This window comes from Pelobates fuscus, chromosome 4, assembly GCF_036172605.1.
Source record: "Pelobates fuscus isolate aPelFus1 chromosome 4, aPelFus1.pri, whole genome shotgun sequence".
Taxonomy (NCBI): Eukaryota; Metazoa; Chordata; class Amphibia; order Anura; family Pelobatidae; genus Pelobates; species Pelobates fuscus.
In genome coordinates this window covers 352,843,993-352,863,536 of record NC_086320.1, presented here as the reverse complement: position 1 = coordinate 352,863,536, position 19,544 = coordinate 352,843,993, and the positions used below count along the sequence as shown (strand labels likewise).

Below are 19,544 nucleotides of genomic sequence, written 5' to 3'. Positions count from 1 at the left end.
CCCTGCCAACACCCGCTGACCTTGGGAACAGATTCATTTCTTTACGGTCTGGTTTCAATGAAAGAGAAAGTTCATGCTTTTAACAAGTGTTGCAAACAAACTTGTTTAGTTACTCTTATGACTTGGTGAGCATGTAAGGGACATATTTTCCTAATTTTCTGTTCTTTGGGTGTTTTGCTGGGCATTGTTGCAATAACGGACAAAATAAACAATACAAGCTGACGACTTGTACCATGTGTATGTCCTGATCAGTGGCGGATCCGGGGAGGGGGGGCAACGGGGCAATTGCCCTCCCCCTCTTCCCCCCCCCAAGATTCTCCCCTGCCGGCTAATGTAGGGCTGGCATTTTTCAAGTGCCAGCCCTGCAATGTGCCTGCGGACCGTGGAGGGAGACAGAGATTTCCCTCCCCGGTCCGCAGGCTCATTGCTGGCAGCCGGCAGGGGAGGAAGAAAGGACCCGGGAGCTCAGCCTGCAGCTCCTCCATGTCCTACTCTCGCGAGCACAGAGCGTTGCCGCGGTTACCACAGCAACGCTCCGGATCTCGTGAGAGTGAACTCTAGCCCTGGAGCTATGGGCTAGAGTTCACTCTAACCACTGGAACCACCAGGGATTCCCCACAGACCACCAGGGATCAAGTAATGTCCCCCCTCCTCCCTCAGTAAAGGTAAGAAGGGAGGGGGGACATAAATGTATTTATTTTATTAAATAAAAAAAGAAAACATTGTTAAAAAGCCTCCCTACCCTCCTTCCCCCATACACACACTGCCCCACGAACACTGCCCCCCATACATACACTGCCCTCATACACACACTTCCCCACAAACACTGCCCCCCATACATTCGCTGCCCCACAAACGCTGCCCCCCATACACACACTGCCCCACAAACACTGCCACCCATTCACACACTGCTTCATACACACACACTGCACACTCATAGACACATTGCCCCCCACACACATACACTACACACATTGCCCCACACACACACATTGTCCCACATACACACATTGCCCCACATACAGTGCCCCACACACACTACTGCCCCCAATAAACACATTGGCCCACAAATAGACAAGCCCCCCCATACACACACTGCCCCACACACACATACAGTGCTCCCCATGCACACACTGCCACCCATACACACACTGCCCCATACACACATTGCCCCCCATACACACACTGCCCCACGCACATACAGTGCCCCCTATACACACACTGCCCCAAACACACATACAGTGCCCACCCATACACACACTGCCCCACACACACATACAGTGTCTCCCATACACCCACTGCCCCAAACACACATACACTGCAGCTCTCTCACACACACACTGCCCCACACATACACTGCCCCCTAACACACACACTGCAACCGTGACATACACTGCTGCCCTCAAGCACTCACACATACACAGTTCACCACTCACACACACACATTGCACCTTTCACACACACTTCACCCCTCACACATACCACTGCTCCTATGCCCTATATCCCAGCAGATCCCAGGTAAGTTGTCAAACTGTTCTTAAATGGTTTGACTACTTACTCTGGGAAGGCAGGAGGCACTACTGGCACCATAACTACTACACTGAGCTCAGGATCCAGATCCTGCTGTGTGACAGCAATTTCTAAAGACACAAGTCCAGGGTAAACCCAGAACATGAATTTCTTAAAGTGTCTCTGTCACCCCAAACTCACCTTTTTTTAAGTTGATTCTTCTTCTCTTCCTGTCAACGAATCTATTCTTCTTTTCATTTTTTTTTTTTTAAATACGTAAGGCAAGGTAGGGACTACTTTGTCCTATGTGTTTTTCTTTCCCTTGACAAAACTTGACAAAGGACAGAGCCAAGGGCAGGTTCCACTTACTTTGTCCAAAACTCTCAGTATGCTAACCTGCCAAACAAATCCCATGGCTCAAATCTTATGATGCTCTTACGGGGCGCCTTGACCATGCCAAGACATCACTGCTAGGCTAAAGAAGATGAAGTTGGATAGGAGTAAAATCCAGCACTAGAATTGAAGGCAATTAAAAAATTTGAAAGGGGGATCAAGTGCCAAAAAACACATTTGTTTGACTCGGAGGACACATAGAGTTGGGGGACCATAAAAACAAAAACAAAATACACTGAAGTCTGTGACAGAACAGCTTTATTAGTGGTGCTGCTGTAAAGAGAAACATATATAGAAATGCAGCATAGACACACACACACACACACACAAACACACACACACACACACATGGCCATACCCTATTTTAAAAGCAGCACTCCAATTAAAAAAAACAAAAAATAAAATAAACAAAAATAAATATATCCCCCCTTTTTTTCTCTCCAGCTCTGATACTTCTTTTTTGAAGTCATAATTACTGATGATTCGTGCCTAATCAGATTATTCTCATAGAAAATAATTGGGACACCCCCTAAAATGCTTACCATAGAGAAAAAAATAAAATCATAGCCTGTCTTTGAGAAGCACTCACTTCTTCATTGACAGTGGGGAGGTCTTACCAAGGGATTTCTCTTGAAAGTGGCGCTTTTATAAAATAACCTGCAATGACATGAGGCTAACCCTAAAAGCAGATGATCCAGATGAAGTGCTTGATGGGCCGAGAATGTCTTTTTAATTCCACTACTGCTACCCCAGTATTGGTGAGTTCTACGCTAAATGTAAATTGGGAAATAAACATAGTAACTGCAATATTTACACCTTAAACTGCTCTAATAGTGCTGCTGCCTTAACGTATAGTTTGCGTGTAGTTTGGTCTTTAGAGCAGTAATGCATGTTCTGGGTGTGCCCCCAATTGCTTTTTGTTTTCTGTGTATTTTTGAAGTCTTGATCAGATTCCTTTTGAATCATAGTACGGACCCATTCCCACCAAGTGCCCCTTTCGAAGTGACCACAGAAAGGCATTAAATATGAGGAGAGCCTCTTGAAGCTGTTTAAGATATAACTATTGCAGCTACCACGTTAATGATGTTTAAGAGTAGTGTAGGACTCTCTTATATTGGGGGTAAGGAGTGGTGGGCTTAAACACGCTATGTCTATACAGAGTAGCTAAATCCCCATATTTAAAAAGCTGGGTGAATTTACGTAGCATTGTAAGAATTTAAACTGTATTTTTGTGTGTGTACTCTTCCCTTAATGTGTATTTAGCAGTTTCTAATGGGCCATATACAGAAAAGTGCTTTCAAGTCTACATCTGTTGCCGTTAAAGAATGTTGATTTCCACACTGCCAGTTAAGGAGGAACAGCAAGAAAACAGCTCTGCATTAAATCATAAAATAGACCGTAAAAACCATAAAATATAGCAACAAAATGTTCTGGATCTGCCCACATATTCATTTTTTGCTCCAGTTTCACCAAAAGAAGGGAAAATGTATCATGGTTTGCAAGCCACAAATCATCTGCAAGGACGCCTTTAGATTATGAAGTATTTTATTCTGTCATATTTTTAATGTTTTAAAGTGATCATTAGCATCTAGCCAAGAGGGGTGCCAAGCATGCATTTTTGAGTGTGCTTCTGAATTGCTCGCGGGTCAGTTTGCTCTAAAGCAGATTTTCACTATTTTTGGGAATTTTTTTTGTCTGCATTTTTCTCACATGCTTGTTTTGCACGCGTACATCATATGTCTACTTTGTGGGCTTCCAAATTCTAGTAGTAGCTACCCTTTTACACCATAGATGATACATTATGGAACATATTGTACCTTATTTACAAAGTCTAAATTCTAAATATTTATGTTGTACAATTTAAAGGCATACTATAATGTGAGTTACTGTGTATTGCTATGAAGCTTTGTTATGCTGCTAAACTTTGTTATACTTTCAGGCAGTTTAAACACATACAGAATTTCTAGAGAAAAAGAAAAATTAGGACACAAGGGCTAGGCGTTTTTGGGCCCGAACCTAGGACCATCCCTGTTAAATAGAGATACTTGGGACGGGTGGTATTGTGGACTTAGGCTTACATTATATATTCTAGCCAGAACCATTTCAGCTCAATGTACTGGTTCTGGGGCAAAGAGATTATTCCTACAGTATAAACACTGCCTGTGCTGAGAAAGGGCAGTGTTTACATTGCTGCCTAACTCCACCCCTAGTGGCTATTAGTTTGACAGTCACTAGAGGGGCTTCCCAGTTGCGGTCATGTAATCTTTTGCTCTGCTCGAAGATGCAATGCACCCTATAAGGGGAAGATGATAGGCGCAGCCCAACGATTGCACACATGCGTACTAGTTCCACAATGCTATAGGGAAGCATTGGATTGGCTGAAATAGTCAGTAACGATGATCTTAGCCAGGGAGAAGTGGCAGCAACAACAAGATGGACATGCCGAGGGACTGAGGGTAACATTCATGAGAGGGTGGTGGAAGGGGCTTAATCTAAATAGATAGTCTAACACTCGAATGTTAGGAATATGTTTTAATACGTTTTAGAGTGTTACGTTAAACTCTTACCTGTATAAAAGGCATCCTTTTGCTTCTTTCACTTTCCCAATAATATTTTAATAGTTATAGCGTTGTTGGACTGGAAATAAAAAGCACGCCCGGAATTTTGTTTTAGACCAGCCTTACAAAGAATTGTGTCATTATAGTGCCAGATATAAAGGCGACCAACAAATTATTTCTCCATTATGAAGGAGCACACTCATAAACAAAAGAGCTGTTTTATTTTATATAGAAATACAGTCAGTGTTTCAGCTCAATTACCTTTTCGTGAATAGTCCAGTAATAAAACTGAAATGTTGACTGCAGTTTATTTATTCTTAACTTAAATGAGTGCTTTCCTCATTGGATTAATAATAGAGCCAGAGTTTGACCACAGGGTAACAACATCAACATTTAGGCTTAAAGGACCACTATAGTATTAATAGGTCCCCCCACCCTCATGGCCCCCCTCCCGCCGGGCTGAAGGGAGAGGAAGGGGTTAAATCACTTACCTTTCTCCAGCGCCGGGCTCCCTCGGCGCTGGGGACTCTCCTCCTCCTTTGGACGTCATTGGCTGAATGCACATGTGCGGCAAGAGCCGCGCTCGCATTCAGTCAGTCCATAGGAAAGCATTCTCAATGCTTTCCTATGGACGCTGGCGTCTTCTCACAGTGAAAATCACAGTGAGAAGCGCGGAAGCGCCTCTAGTGGCTGTCAGTGAGACAGCCACTAGAGGCTGGACTAACCCTCAGTTGCTATGTTTACAGCAGGCAGGGTTAAACCTAGAGGGACCTGGCACCCAGACCACTTCATTGAGCTGAAGTGGTCTGGGTGCCTATAGTGGTCCTTTAAACAGTAAGCCTAGAATCTGCTATTTTGCCCGGAATCAATCTGATCTTAGACTGTATCTGTCACTTAAATGTATTCAGCTTTCTTTTTTTACATCGTGTTCTTTACCTGTTTCTTTACCAAACAGTCCGTTGTGAAATGTTTTCCCTTCTTGCATTGTTACCTTCAATTTTAAGTATTTTTTGTTGATTCACTACATATTGAACTGGAAACAAAATTACTACATTTTGTAGTGGGGTGAGGTGGGGTGAGGGTGGTATTTGTGCATGGTAGCTGTTTTTTTCTTGTCTCCTTTTTTTCTACATAAACAAAGCAGAGAGCTACAGTCTCAAATGGTTACATTTGCACAATGTGTGTTGTGGCGTGTGTCAGCACATGGTATATTGGGATGGGTATGACATCAGCGAGACAAGACATGTAATCCATGTTAGGGAGCCTGACTTGGATGGCTGATGGGCAAGAATGGTAGGGAGAACAGACAATATATAGATGGCACAGAATAAAATGTATAGCTAGAGTAGATAGGGTAATAATTTGTTTGTATACAGAGGGCTACTAAGGAAACACTCGATCTAAGTACTGTATACTGTAGGCACATCTCCTTTGTCTCTGGACTATATATCTCGTCCTTTTCCCCCTTTTTTTTATCACTCTTCTCTCAAGGACGCCATTACTGAAAAGTAATTTAGGGTGAACAAGATATAAATTCTTTGAGCCACTGTCAGAAGAGGAAAAGTTAAGTTTTATGAATACAACATTTCTGTTCTTTAAATCACTTCTCAAACAAATCATGATTGATAGTTATATAGACAACATCACTTAAACATTAGTCCCAGGGCACAATTTGAAATGATGTGTAACGTATTGTGTTAGTTTGTTCACCTATTACATTGCATTTTATCAAAAGCAGACGCATGTGTGTTTTTCATAAAACAATTACTATCTTAGCTGGTTTTTAAGATTTTTTTTTTTATATAAAAGCCATAACAGTGGAAAATCTGTATTACCAATTGTTTACAGGATGAAAACCCATATTGCATTAACTGTGTGGAAGAATTTTCTAAAAAGTGAGTTGGCTCAAAATGATGCGTTGAGAGAGGCAATGTTTTCAGTAACAATTGGAACAAAAGTAAAAGATTCACATTTGTATCCATTATTTTCTGTAGATTGATGTGTGTGTGTGTGTGTGTGTGTGTGTGTACACAAACATTGTTTTTCATTTAGCACTAGTGGAAATGTATTAATCAAATTACAAGTTTGAGGTTTTATTTAACAATTATGCAAATGTTTGTAGAATATGTTTTATAGTGCATTGGCTGGTATAGTACTAAATATATATTTTATTTTAGCAAAATTGTTTTCACTGGTGAAATTCTACTATGCTGTTTTAGTTATTTTTCCCTGGACTGTTTTCAGTATTTCAATGTTTTTTTAGATAACACACAGATAATAAAAAAAACCACACAAAGTGCAACTTCTTTTATCGTATATAGTTAAAGGGACACTATAAGCACCCAGACCACTTTATCGCACTGAGGTGGTCTGGTGCACTGCCCCTTTCCCCTTTAGCCTTGCAATGTAAAACATATATGCTTTAGAGAAACTGCAATGTTTACATTGCGGAGCTAAAACTGCCTTTTCCTGGAGGTTCATGGAGTTTAACTCTGTGAAGTGACGCTGGACGTCCTCATGCTTTGCATGACATCATCCAGCTTAAAGCAAACCTCCAAATGAAAGCATTGATTCGCAAATAAATCCCCTCCTCTCAGCTGGGACATTGGCGCTGGAATCAGGTAAGTGACCGAAAGGATTTTTTAACCCTTTCATGGATGGGAGAGGGACCTAAAGGGTCGTGGAGCTCCTTTAATGATAACAAGGAAGCTCTTCGAGAGCTGTTTTATGGTGCAACTTTCCAAAACTCAGTTGGTTCATGGTTACATTCAAACCTAGTATTTTACTTTTGCATAAACACCAACATTTCATGGGCCAAAGAGAGACACTTTAATTGTAGGAGTGTGTAGCGGTACTTACCCTTTCCAGGGGCCGGCCGGGGTCCTCTGTTCAAGCCGCGCGCTGCCCTGCTGCTGCACGAGCCGCGCGCGGCTAATACGACGGCTGCAACAGGAAGGCGGGCAGTGACCGCGAGAAGCGGTCACGTGTCCCGCCTGACTTTAAGAGCGCGCCGCGGGTCTCGGGCGCGCTCTTAAAGGGACAGTGGGAGCCTAAATTGGCAAAGGCCTCCCATTGGTCCCTGTCATGCCACACTCCCCATACACTTACCTTTTGGGGGCGTGGATGTGACAGGGGCCAATCAAAATTGATGTTAAGATATATATACTCACCTCTTTCCCTTGGTTCCATGCCCTATCGTGGTTTCTGTTTCAGTTCCCTTTAGCGCTTGTTGTATTCAGTTGTGTTCCTTCGTACTTGACCTTGGCTTTGTTTTCTGACTACGTTATCTCTTTATCCTTATCTGTTCTGTTTGCCGGCTTGCTGTTTACTGTGTACCAGACCCCGGCTAGTCCTAGTTTACGCTGTCTCTTTGTGCCCCTGACCTCGGATCGCTCTTGACTCTGTACTTCTCCTATATACGTCGAGTCCGGCCACTCTAAGGTTGTAGATGTATCTTCACTCTGTGTTGTCTTCTGTTTAGTTGAATCCTGTGTGTTGGGGTATATTTTCGTTACAGAGTGTTTGTGGGGCTGTGGCCAGGGGCTTGGCTATTCTGAGAAATGGTAGGGTATTTTCTCATAGCAATTTATGAAACTACAATGCAATTAAGAACAGGAGCAATGTATCTTATTTACACAGACTGATTTCTAAACACATTTCTTGTAGTTTAACCCCTTAAAAACACATGATGGAAATATTCCGTCATGAATCCCTTTTATTTATGAAGTTGTGTTCTTAAGGGGTTAAAGACACATTACTGTGAGTATTATTGCTGTGAAGCTCTTTTATACACTCTGACAAGCCAACAGTATGGAGCTCCTAGAAAAGAGGAACATTAGGATAGAAAAGAGGGACAGTGGGATTTGGGCCCAAAATAAGGACTGTCCCCCCTTAAATAGTGGTTTTACGTTTACGTTCTTATCCTCCAAATTCTTTGCAAATCGGCCAACTCTAGCCAACGAGTAAAATTTTTATCAAAATCCAACTTAATAATGGTTGTTTTTTTTTTTTTTTAGATGACTATTTTTATTTTAACCATTACCATATTGTGACACACACACAGATAAAAAAAATTACAGATTTACTGGATACTGCCGGCATGATTCACTAAAATCATAGAAATTCGGGTGTACCTTCAAGCACCCTGTTGAGTAAAGCTAACTAGTTGTTCCAAGGTTTTACTGAGCACATTTTTGGTAAACTCCCAAGATCATAAGTTGTTGGTGAATAAACTCGTAAGAATGAAGCATCCTGCTATACTATTCTCGTATCCATCCAATTATTTCCTGTTTGGCGCAGGTGTGTGCCCTTAGGTTCATCTAATATGTGTTTGATATTATGATTTTAAAAATGATATATTAATACATTGAACACTTTTTTTATTAACATCCAGTGTTATTTTGTTTTAGATACTTTGGAATCTGGACCAAATAAGTGCCAAAGGTGAGTAAATTCTCACATACCTTAAGAGTACAAACAAATGTGTAAATAACGTCTGTTTCATCTGCCTGCTTATGTTTGTGCTGCCACAAGACCTAGTCCTAGTGCATGAACTAAGGGCCAGCATTGCGGAACACTGAGGCCGATGGGATATAGTAGTTTCTTCTTTGTTTGGTTAACATTTTATTTTTTATACGACTGGCAAGCTTTTTCACCAGATAATACACTGCATTTGTGTTTTTTTAATAGAAACTAAATACAACTAAATATATTCTCAAGGTTATTTACTAAGCCAAAAAGTGTTGGGAATTGTCCAAAGGGTTTCAAATTTTGGGGTACAACACATGAATTGGAATTTGAAATTTAGCATTATTATTATTTAGAATTGACAGCATATTTTGCAGCCCTGAATAAAGAAGTGAGACAAAATGTCCTTAATAAAATAAATACAATTATCAAATGTCCTGTTTAATTGTCCTTTAAGCAATCTGGTCTTATTTTTAGAAATGCAGTGTCCTAAAAGTTCCATCAGAATTTAAAAATAATGTCAGTAGGTGGACATAATGTACACTCGAGATGCACTTACAGACATTTTAAGTTATCTGTACGTGCCTATAACAACTACTTCTCCCTATTTCAATAATGCAGTAATGGGCATTTCATTTCCTTCTCTTGGGTAATCGAGATTTAAGGTTGTTAAACTATATTGTTAGCTTTTACAACTCGATAGATACTAAATTTGAACAAGCGATTTCTACAAATTATATTTAATGATCTATGTTGAAACAATAGCATATATGTTGACTAAAGAATAGGATCACTAAGTAATGCCTTCAGAATGGTGGCACTGTGTTCAACAAAGCATAGGGATGCTCATTATCACTAGAGTGATGTTTTCCTTTGAGATCCTGATCACTTGGTCTGCTATTTAAACTAAAAGTATCTGACCTGAGCATTTGACCCTGTGTCATCCATAAGCATGGGTTCTAGATCCATAAGTTAAAACTGTTTTTTCATGAATGATGATCAACAAGTTTCCTACATGAACTTTCCAGCTTTGTCCTTCAAACCCATCGTGGGACTACTTCCCACAATTAAGAAATGTTTTGACTTTTCTCTTCTAAAAAAGCTGCAGGAAAACTGTAATGATTTACGTTGAAATATCTGACTGAGATGTCTTTTTTTTTTTCATTTAATCTAGTGCAGTTAATAAAAAAGGAGCCAGCAAAGATGAGACCTACTGGAGGGAAATCAACGCGGCGATGGCTTTAACGAACCTTGCCCAAGGCAAAGATAAGCTACAGGGAACAACCAGTTGTATCATTCAGAAATCTTCACATATATCAGAAGTGAAGACAGTGAAAGTTCCGATACTCCAACAGTATTAATGACTGGACTAACCAACCCATCATCTATGGACCCTTCCAAACTGAGCGACAGTGATCAAAAAGCATGTTCTGCCTTAGGACCTTTTTATATTCTGGTTGTTAAACAGCCAGTTTCATGAGACTTGGACTTCTGTGTATAAGATACATTTTCCTTTTTCGCAAGGTTCTTCTACAGGACATGTATATTTTAATGTCTTACATTTTTAACCAAAATACTAACTTATTTTATGCTAATTGGCATAAATACTCAGCTATTAAGTAAAAAGTGTTTGCCTTTGCTTTTACCATACGTGCCTTGCATAAAAAAATAAGCTACAACGTGGGCATGATATCAAATATTTATGCCTTAACTTATGAATTGCCATAAAGATTTGCCTTTTTTTGTATGTAATCTAGGAATTCTTGTAGATGAGTTAAAGAGAAAGAAAAAAAAAAAAAAAAAAAAACACACACACACAAAAAACCTACCTGTGCTTTAAAAGCAAGTTATCAAGTTTTGTCTCTGAATGAAATAGGATACACTTTGTTCCTTAGAAAGAATGAATACTAGATACAACTGAATCAGAATTGAGTAAAAAACATACTTGTATTCCATACCAAACAATGTGTCAATTGGAAAGAGGGCAGATAGTCACCTCGCTGGGAGCATCTATATTTCCCGAATTTTTTATTTTATTCCGTAGTAGATCTGTTATTTACTGGATGTTAATTTAGCTGCAGATGCCAGAGTGAGTAAAATGGAGATGAGCTTGTGAGAGTGAGTCATTATGCATGATTTACCATCCAAGTACTGTTCTAATAAGATTGCTATGACTAACCATGGCACTGCAATTGCTTGTCAACTGCATTTCCCATAATACTCCTGGGGAAGTGCAGATCTCAAACACTGGTAGTGCTGGGATACGTTAACACTGTGCAATGTAATAATGTTAATTGCTCCAAAGATATTACACTTTAAAAAAAATATTTTTTGAGACTGGTGATGGCGACCAACTAATTTCAGAGCAACTACCCTTGTTCACATACATTTCCAAAATAGCCCAAATATGTCCTTCTCTTGTCAGGAAAGCGTCAACATTTGAGTCCACTGAAATGCCTTGCTCAATCAATTTGTAAGTCCTTTCTCGATTTACATGGATCCAAATATGTCTTAAAGGAGAACTCCCAATTCCCAGGATTCTTTGTGTTATATTGAATGCTAACATGGCCCGATGTTTAAAAAAATGTATATGTGAGATGTGAAATATTACATTTAGAAATCCGAACCTATTTATCCTTCCACTGGGTGCCTCCATCTTAGCTTCCTGTCAGTCAAGGTCAGCCCACACCTCTGTCCTTCACACCTGACTGTCAGCCTAGAGGAAGCATACAGAGATACGGAGAAATTACTATTTCTGTTTCTCCTTCTCATTTGTAATGCTTGCCTGGTGTGGACTGGATTATGATGTTATTTGCTAAATTAATACTATACGTTAAAAAAAAAAAAGAAAACTCATGAAAAAGGTTAACACACGATATAGATGTTTTTCAATGTTTTATTCAGTAGTGTAAATTCCATAGAAATGACACTACCCTTCTAACAATGCTAGCTAAATAGTGAGACCATGGTCAGTCATGTTTTGTGTAGAAAGTAAATTTGAGATAGAAACACAATTATTGTTAGCTTTGTAATGATAAATAAAGCTGTATTTATTTAAATTTTCTTTACAGCTCTTGGTAAGTCAGAGCTGTGAAATACATTTCTGTATCCATAGCAGGCGATGCAAGACTACCTACCTGCAAGTTGTTGAAAGGGAATTAATAGCAGGACAGCAAAAAAAATTATTCTGAATTTGCTAAAATTTGAATTTTCAGTGAAATTGTAGATCATCGCAATCAGAGCATCATAGTGTAAACATCTCCTCCCCATGTTCTCGTAACACCAAAAATGCATTGTTTTAATGGCATTTTGTTTTAATTGCATGAGACAAATAGCTCTTAAAAAAAAAACAAAAAAAAAACATATATTATATTTCTAATTAATGGCTTTCAGAACTCACTTAAACTGGCTGTGACTCACTTACTGCATGTAAAAAGGGTTTCATTTTTAATCGCACATTAACTTACTTTAGAAGATTTTATCTCCTGCTATGTAAATTGAACTTTGGTTACATGCAGGAGGCAAGCTTGACAGTGAAGGATCTAAAAAAAATTAAATTAAACAGAGTGTACAATAAAAGAAGTGCAAACATTAGATCTCACTTACAGGAAGTGTCTAGGAAGGCTGTGTGAGTCACATGCAAGAGGCGTGACTCCGGCTTTCTTAAACAAAGTATAAATAGCTGAGTATGTGTACTTGTGATTCGATATGTAAGTTAGGTCTGTGTGAATAGGCTACAAGCATTACACACACATTGAGTGGCACTTCATTCCAAATTTCACGAGTACAAAATGGCAATGCAAGAGCCATATCATTTCTTTTGTGATTTGGAGCCAGTCCATGCCATCAGAAAAAGGGAGAGGGGAAACATAGAGAAGCTGATTTTTTTTATTTTTTATTACACTGATTGACACATTTCGGTTCCTCCAAATGGTTTTTCCTGAAACATTTGTATTTGCAAACTCATCCAAACCAAAATGACACATGCAACATGACCAAATCAAATTGGTTTTGGTTTTCTTTGTTCAGACGAATCCGTTTGGACAGCCCAAATCTTTCTGGTGTGCACAAGTCTAAGACACAACCACAATGTATATTTTAATGCAGACTGACCGTTAAAGGGACACTGTAGGCACTATAACCATTTCTCTATTGAATGGTGCCTGGAACCTTCTGGCACCATTCAAAAGTGAACTATTTTCAAGCAGTTTAACACTGAATGATGGCCTCTGGCTGTCCATAGCCCAGTCCCCGCTGCAGGGATGGCTAAGGCAAAGATTACATACTTCCTTAGCCATAAGAAGTCATACCAAAAGTTTGCAACTGTGATAGGCTGATAGCAGTCAGCTGACACTCTCAGCCAGTCACTGCTGCCCGTTGCAGCTCAGGCTAATGCTTACCTTCTTACTGTCCTGCCATATGGGTTACAACAGCAGAGTTATTTTCCAAAGTGAGAGTTCAAAGTGAATTTCAAATTTAAAGCCAAAATAGACAAGCTGAATAAATTCTCTAAGCCCGCTACTATTTCAGTTTGGATAGTTTGGCTTTCAATTTGAAATTCACGTTGAATTCTCAGTTTAGTATATAACCCTCAGCGTGTCATATTACCATAGCAGGTAATATAGCTTTTTGGTGGCCAATCAGAAAGAAGGAATGAAAGACTAGAGGTGATAAAATAAATATCCCGTGGTTACAAGACACAGCTTTGTGACCAATTAGCAAATACATCTCTGGTTATATTACATACATTGGATACACAATAATGTCAAAGTTCTGCCTGGTTTGACGAACCTCAGGCTCAATGACCTTCTATGATTGCAGTAAAATATTACTGGAACTGATTATTAATTGTGGCGTTGCTGTAAAATAGCAAGTTTGACATAACTAACCTTAACACATCCCTCATTACAGCTGCGATCAATGCTGTATTTTTATTGTATATACAACAGTTTCTCCGTGAGTTATGAACTACTTTGATCTGCATTTCAGGCTGAAGTTTATTTACATTAAATGGAGAAAAAATATAATCTTTATAAGTACAGTTGACAAGCAGCAAGATTTATGTTAGTTTAAGGATTTCTCTTTAACTGAAAATGTATAGTAAAAATCTGTGCAGGATATGTATAGAGAGCAATGGTACGGCAACGTTCTAAATGTGGAACGATTGACAGGAGTATCGCATTGGTTTCCATAGTGTTTACTCTACTTTTTGAACTTTGACGAACAAGAGCTCTTTATATATAATACCCAATGTGTATCGACAAATCCCCAAGTATAAGACCAGGCTCAAAAATGAATAACTAGCTAAATAAATAAGATGTAAAGCAATCAGGAGAAACATTTAAGTGGTTTAAAGCAGACCACCCCACATCACTGTGATTGATGGTGGCTTTGGGGAGGAGAAGGAGAAGAGCAGATATGATTAACTGATTTTAGAATTAGTCCAGTTCTGTAAAAAGAGCTAAACATTCCCGCTTTTGGGTCTTGTCGGGCATCATTGGCCATTAACAACAACTTTTTGTTCCCATTTTGGTCAAACAAAAGCTTACCTTATTCAACTAAATTTTTATGTCAGAAAAGTCAGGATACTAGCTAGTTCTGTTTTATAGCTCTGGGCTGTTCTATCTTTTTCTAAACTATTTTAGGCACTTTGGTCATAGTTGTTCATTGGGAGATGATAACTTGTTTGAAGAATGCACTTAAGCCATTTTACACCTGTAGTGAGCAACTTTTACTTCTGACGTAACAAAACGAAGTAGAGACTTGTTTAACTTTTATCAACATTTAGTAAATGTAAATGCGAAATATTTCAATTTAAATACAAACGTTTCCATACCAGAACTTTGCTCTTAGTAAGAAAGAGAAAATTATTTTATGAACTATTTGTTAATTCCGTATTACACACGTTTAGTTGTTTTTTTAACAAAGAAAAATGCATAAATTAATGCTGACATTTTTTAGAAATGATAAAACACTTGGTATGTGTAGTTACTAATAATATTTGGTACTAAACTGAGCAGTTTTGATCATTACAGAGACACAGGGTATTAACTAAATTCTAAATTGTAGTGAACTGAAATGACAAAGTTAGAAACATAGCATGTGACGGCAGATAAGAACCATTCGGCCCATCTAGTCTGCCCAATTTTCTAAATACTTTCATTAGTCCCTGGCCTTATCTTATAGTTAGGATAGCCTAACCACTTCAGCTGGAAGGCTATTCCATGCATCCACTACCCTCTCAGTAAAGTAATACTTCCTGATATTATTTTTAAACCTTTGCCCCTCTAATTTAAGACTATGTCCTCTTGTTGTGGTAGTTTTTCTTCTTTTAAATACAGTCTCCTCCTTTACTGTGTTGATTCCCTTTATGTATTTAAAATAACCTGACTATAGCGTACATGGAATATTTTCTAATTTAGCTATCATAACCTAAATTTTGCCATTGGGATTAAGTTTTAGTTTTACTGGAATTCATAGTGTAGTGAATGCAACACGTTAAAGGGTTATTTCTAAAAGTGAATTTATACTTTAGCAAAAAACACTCTAAACTTTTTTTCTAACCAAATGTGTTGCTCTTTAGCCCATGATACTTTGTACTTGTAACTAGAGTAACTTCAAGGTTTTTTTAAGAGTTGACTTAATAATTTTAAGAATTCATATATCGTCACTGCCTTAGATCACGATCGTAACAGACACAACCATATTATTTGACAATGAAACTATACAAGTCAATGAAAATGTAATTTAGTTTAGTACACTATAATTCACTAAATTATGAATTTGTTTAAAAATATGCAAATTGTAGGCCAGCTTCCATTACATCGGTTGGATATTATTTTCTGTTTTTTCTGCTTTGAAAAGGTGCAAATGCCATTGTGACCTCATTTGGATTTATTTTGTTGTATGTCTAATTTCCTGTTGACATGTGTACATTTAGCATTTCACATTTTTATTTTTAAGAGCAAATAAATTATCTCATTGTAGGGCTTTCTAAAATTAAAAAAACAAGCCTTTTTGTTAACATTTGGTCAAAGTACCGGTACTTACAATTTCTTAACACGCATAATTGGCCACTAATATTTTTTAATACCCTATTTTTCGAATTTATTGTGTATTATTCCTCCCTGTTAAATATTTCTAAACTGTTATCTTATACCTAAGACCCTAAAAAGCATAAAATGCATAGAATTTGTGACATGAACAGTAAGCAAAGAATATATATCTTCACATGGTAAAACACTAATTGTTAATAAAATAAGATCTGATTAATGTATACCCCCATCAATATCTAAATATCCAGTAAAATCAATGCTACTGTAAATATATGGTACAGTAGATTGTTAAACTAAATAACCTGGCTGAAAATAGCAGATAATGGTTAATTTTCGACCCTTGTATTCACCAAGTAAGTGAGATAAAATGATATGCACATGTGCATCAAATGCAAAATATCTATGATTCAGAATATTCAGATGTTCAGCTTAAAAAATTCAAGATGAGCAATTCAGCATATGCTGGCTCAATGCGTTTTTAGGATTCTTGTCCTGTTTGTAACATCCCTCTCTCCGTGCCTGAAACACAGCCACGGTACTGAATTTACCTATTATTTCTTGGTTCTGTGAGTATAACTTTTGGTTGACAAGACTTTGAATGTATCAGATTAGGTCTGATGACACGAATTGAGGAACATTCCGAACGCTGATAACATTTAAAGTAAATGTCAATTCAGTTTTGATCACTCGGTTAAAAAATGTCCTTTGCAATTTCGCTTTTGGCTTAGAACTACAAATTACCAATCAGATCTGAGCTTGAACCATCTTGCTGCAATGTGTGTTAGGAATTTTAGCCCCACACAGGTTTTATGTCCGATAAACACATTTCTTTTCTAAAACATATAATGAAGATTTCTTTAGGAAAATACTATTTTGTATATATATTTTTTAAAGTCTTTTTTTTTTTTCAGAATTTCCGTTTTCCATTACCCTAAATATGCAATGTATGTGATGACTGTATGAATAGATTAAAGTGAAGTATATGCTTTATATTGATTCTCTTAATTCGACATCTTCTCGAAGAAGCCTTTGTTGCTTGATCTGACAACAATTTCGGCTTTGGATTTTTGGCACATTAGACAGATTATTGTGAATTTTGACATACAATTGTATAAGTCGGAATCTGAAAGAGAATACTTCAACTTTGTTCATACTATGCTAAGTTATTATGTTATAAAATATTTTTGTCACAATAAATTATGTTTTCCAAGCATACAGTAACAATCATCTTGAGTCATTTTTGTATTGGTTAATCTCAAGGAAAATATCAGACCCAGTTGTGTTCCAGTTTAGAATGGTAAAAACACATGGGGTAACTTTAAAAAAAAAAAAAATGTACGTGGTTGTAGAAACTATCTCAAGGGTTCTCAAGGGAAAGTTTGGTGCCAATAGGTGTTTTGAGCTGAAACACATTTTGAGACTACTTTGGATTCACAGTTTCTGTCTAAATATATAAAGCATCTCTAAAATCAGCTTACCTGGACTGCTGAGAGGGATGGCAATATTTACCTGTAACAAAACAGATCAACCTCAAGGAGTGTGATCAGATTTATATTACAGTTTCTTTTAAATAAAGTGAGGAACATTTTGTGTTTGGAATCTTTAGCACATGAGCTAATATGTGTGCTGTATCTCTGCTCCAGACAGCAATATTGGCCAACATTTTAATATGGAAGGCTGTATCCCATTTAGAAGCATATAGTGTCTTCTACCATTCAATGAATGATGTCACACATTAGGAATTATGCGGTTTTCAGATAGGATGGGATCCATACCAAGACTCTTCATGGCTGATACTGGCCCATGAGTCTCAGAGAGTAAATATTTTAGTCTCGAGCAGTCTTTTCAAACCCTTTTTTTGGACCAAGGCACTCTTTGATGATAGAAGAGTTCTTTGTTCATAAACACTTTTACTAGGCACATATTCATTCAAATGTATTATGTTATGGAATGTACTTTGTTTTGATGAGATTCTTTTACTGATAGAGTTGAAAAAAATAGTAAAAATATATATATATAATACAACAAAATAATGCAATTATTATCCAAACAATTACCAAGCTTATCTAAATATAATATGTTAATGGTAATGTAAGAAATTTCAAGCCACTCTATACTGAAGAAATAATGTTACAAAAATATTTAAAATGTTGTTGACACTTGGAATGTTTTTTTTTAATTCAAGCCAAATGAATGTGCAAATTACACACAAGCATGTTAATAGCAGCTAATAGAGTGATCTTTTTGTTCAAGAAATTTCTTTGTTTACCACTATTTAGATTAAAATGCTCTACGATTTTACAGATCATTTTCTAATTCCAGATAATTAACATTTTTAATCTATGGTAACACTCACTTTTGTGGAGTTCTCAAACTAGTTTATCAGTACCATTTATAAGAGGGCCGCCTTGATCTGCTTAAAAGATGTGCTAACAGGGGGCGGAGCCTAGCCTAACCTAGCAGTGAATGGACGCAGCTTTGGGCTTAAACAAGATATGGTTACTTATTTTCCGCTAAATTACACCTCCAATTGAGGAAATATTGTGACCTAGCCTGGTCTAAAAGGAGATTGGTCGCAAATCCAAGAAACCCCGACCGGATAAATCCAGATTGGGAGGAGATATCTGAGATCTCCTCCGACAGGCCAGAAGCACTGCCGGGCCTACCGGGAACCCGACGAGGACGACCCTTATCCTACGATGCCACAAGCAGCTACTGCGCCGCAGCAGAAAGATTCCTCGCCGGTCACAATAGCGGTGCTGAAGGCTTTGCTAGCTGAACTACAAACCACACTGCAAATGGACGTGGCGGCAATAAAGATCAGACCTCTCGGGCCTCACAGGTCTGCTCCACATGGTGGAACAAATCGCAAGCGACCACATACCACGTGAGCAACCCTAGATAAATCTTCCCAAGAGGTACAGCATACCCTGGAGACCCAGGAAAAACTGATAGATTCTCTTGAAGACGCACGCTGCAAAAATAACCTCAAGATAAGAGGTATATCAGATGAAATTGAAGCAGCTGAATTGCCTCATCTCCTAAGAAGGCTCTTCACAGATTTAATCACCCCAAAGCAAGCCAAGATGATACAGCTGGAGGGCATCTTCAGGCTCCCAAAACCGGATAGAGCACCCGCAACAGCGACACGCGATGTGGTGGTCCAGTTTGAATACGGCGCCATTGTCGCCACAGCTGTTAGAGAGATATCCACTCTCAACTTTGAATCTATGCAACTCACCTTCTTTGACAACCTGTCCTCTGGCACCTTGGCTTGGAGACGATCCCTTCGCTCTCTCACCATGATCCTGTGGATGCATAAGATCCACTACAGATGGACTCCATCACTCTATGTGTCCCACGGTGACACCCAGCTTCCCATCCAAGATATCATGGCTGCAGAAACCACGCTTAGAAGCCTGGGCCTGCCACAGGACTCGCTTTACAGGGCCCTACCTGCAGCTCCCTCCCACAACTGAGATCCCTCCAGATTCAACCCGTTCATCCCAAGGCTAACCACCGCTGATCCATACAGCACTGCAATGACCTGAAAAGAAGCCTG

At 38.5% G+C, this 19,544-nt stretch overlaps 1 protein-coding gene across 1 annotated transcript in view; it reads left to right on the top strand.

The window, feature by feature from the left end:
- MKX (mohawk homeobox) overlaps nucleotides 1–10,400 on the top strand; it is a 112,949-nt gene extending 102,549 nt beyond the window's left edge. Inside the window, exons 6-7 of the mRNA XM_063452593.1 lie at nucleotides 8,870–8,903; nucleotides 10,102–10,400. Coding sequence (XP_063308663.1) covers nucleotides 8,870–8,903; nucleotides 10,102–10,288 — 221 coding nt within the window. The 3' untranslated portion in view covers nucleotides 10,289–10,400. The remainder of the gene's footprint in view (nucleotides 1–8,869; nucleotides 8,904–10,101) is intronic.
- The last annotated feature ends 9,144 nt before the right edge of the window (nucleotides 10,401–19,544 follow it).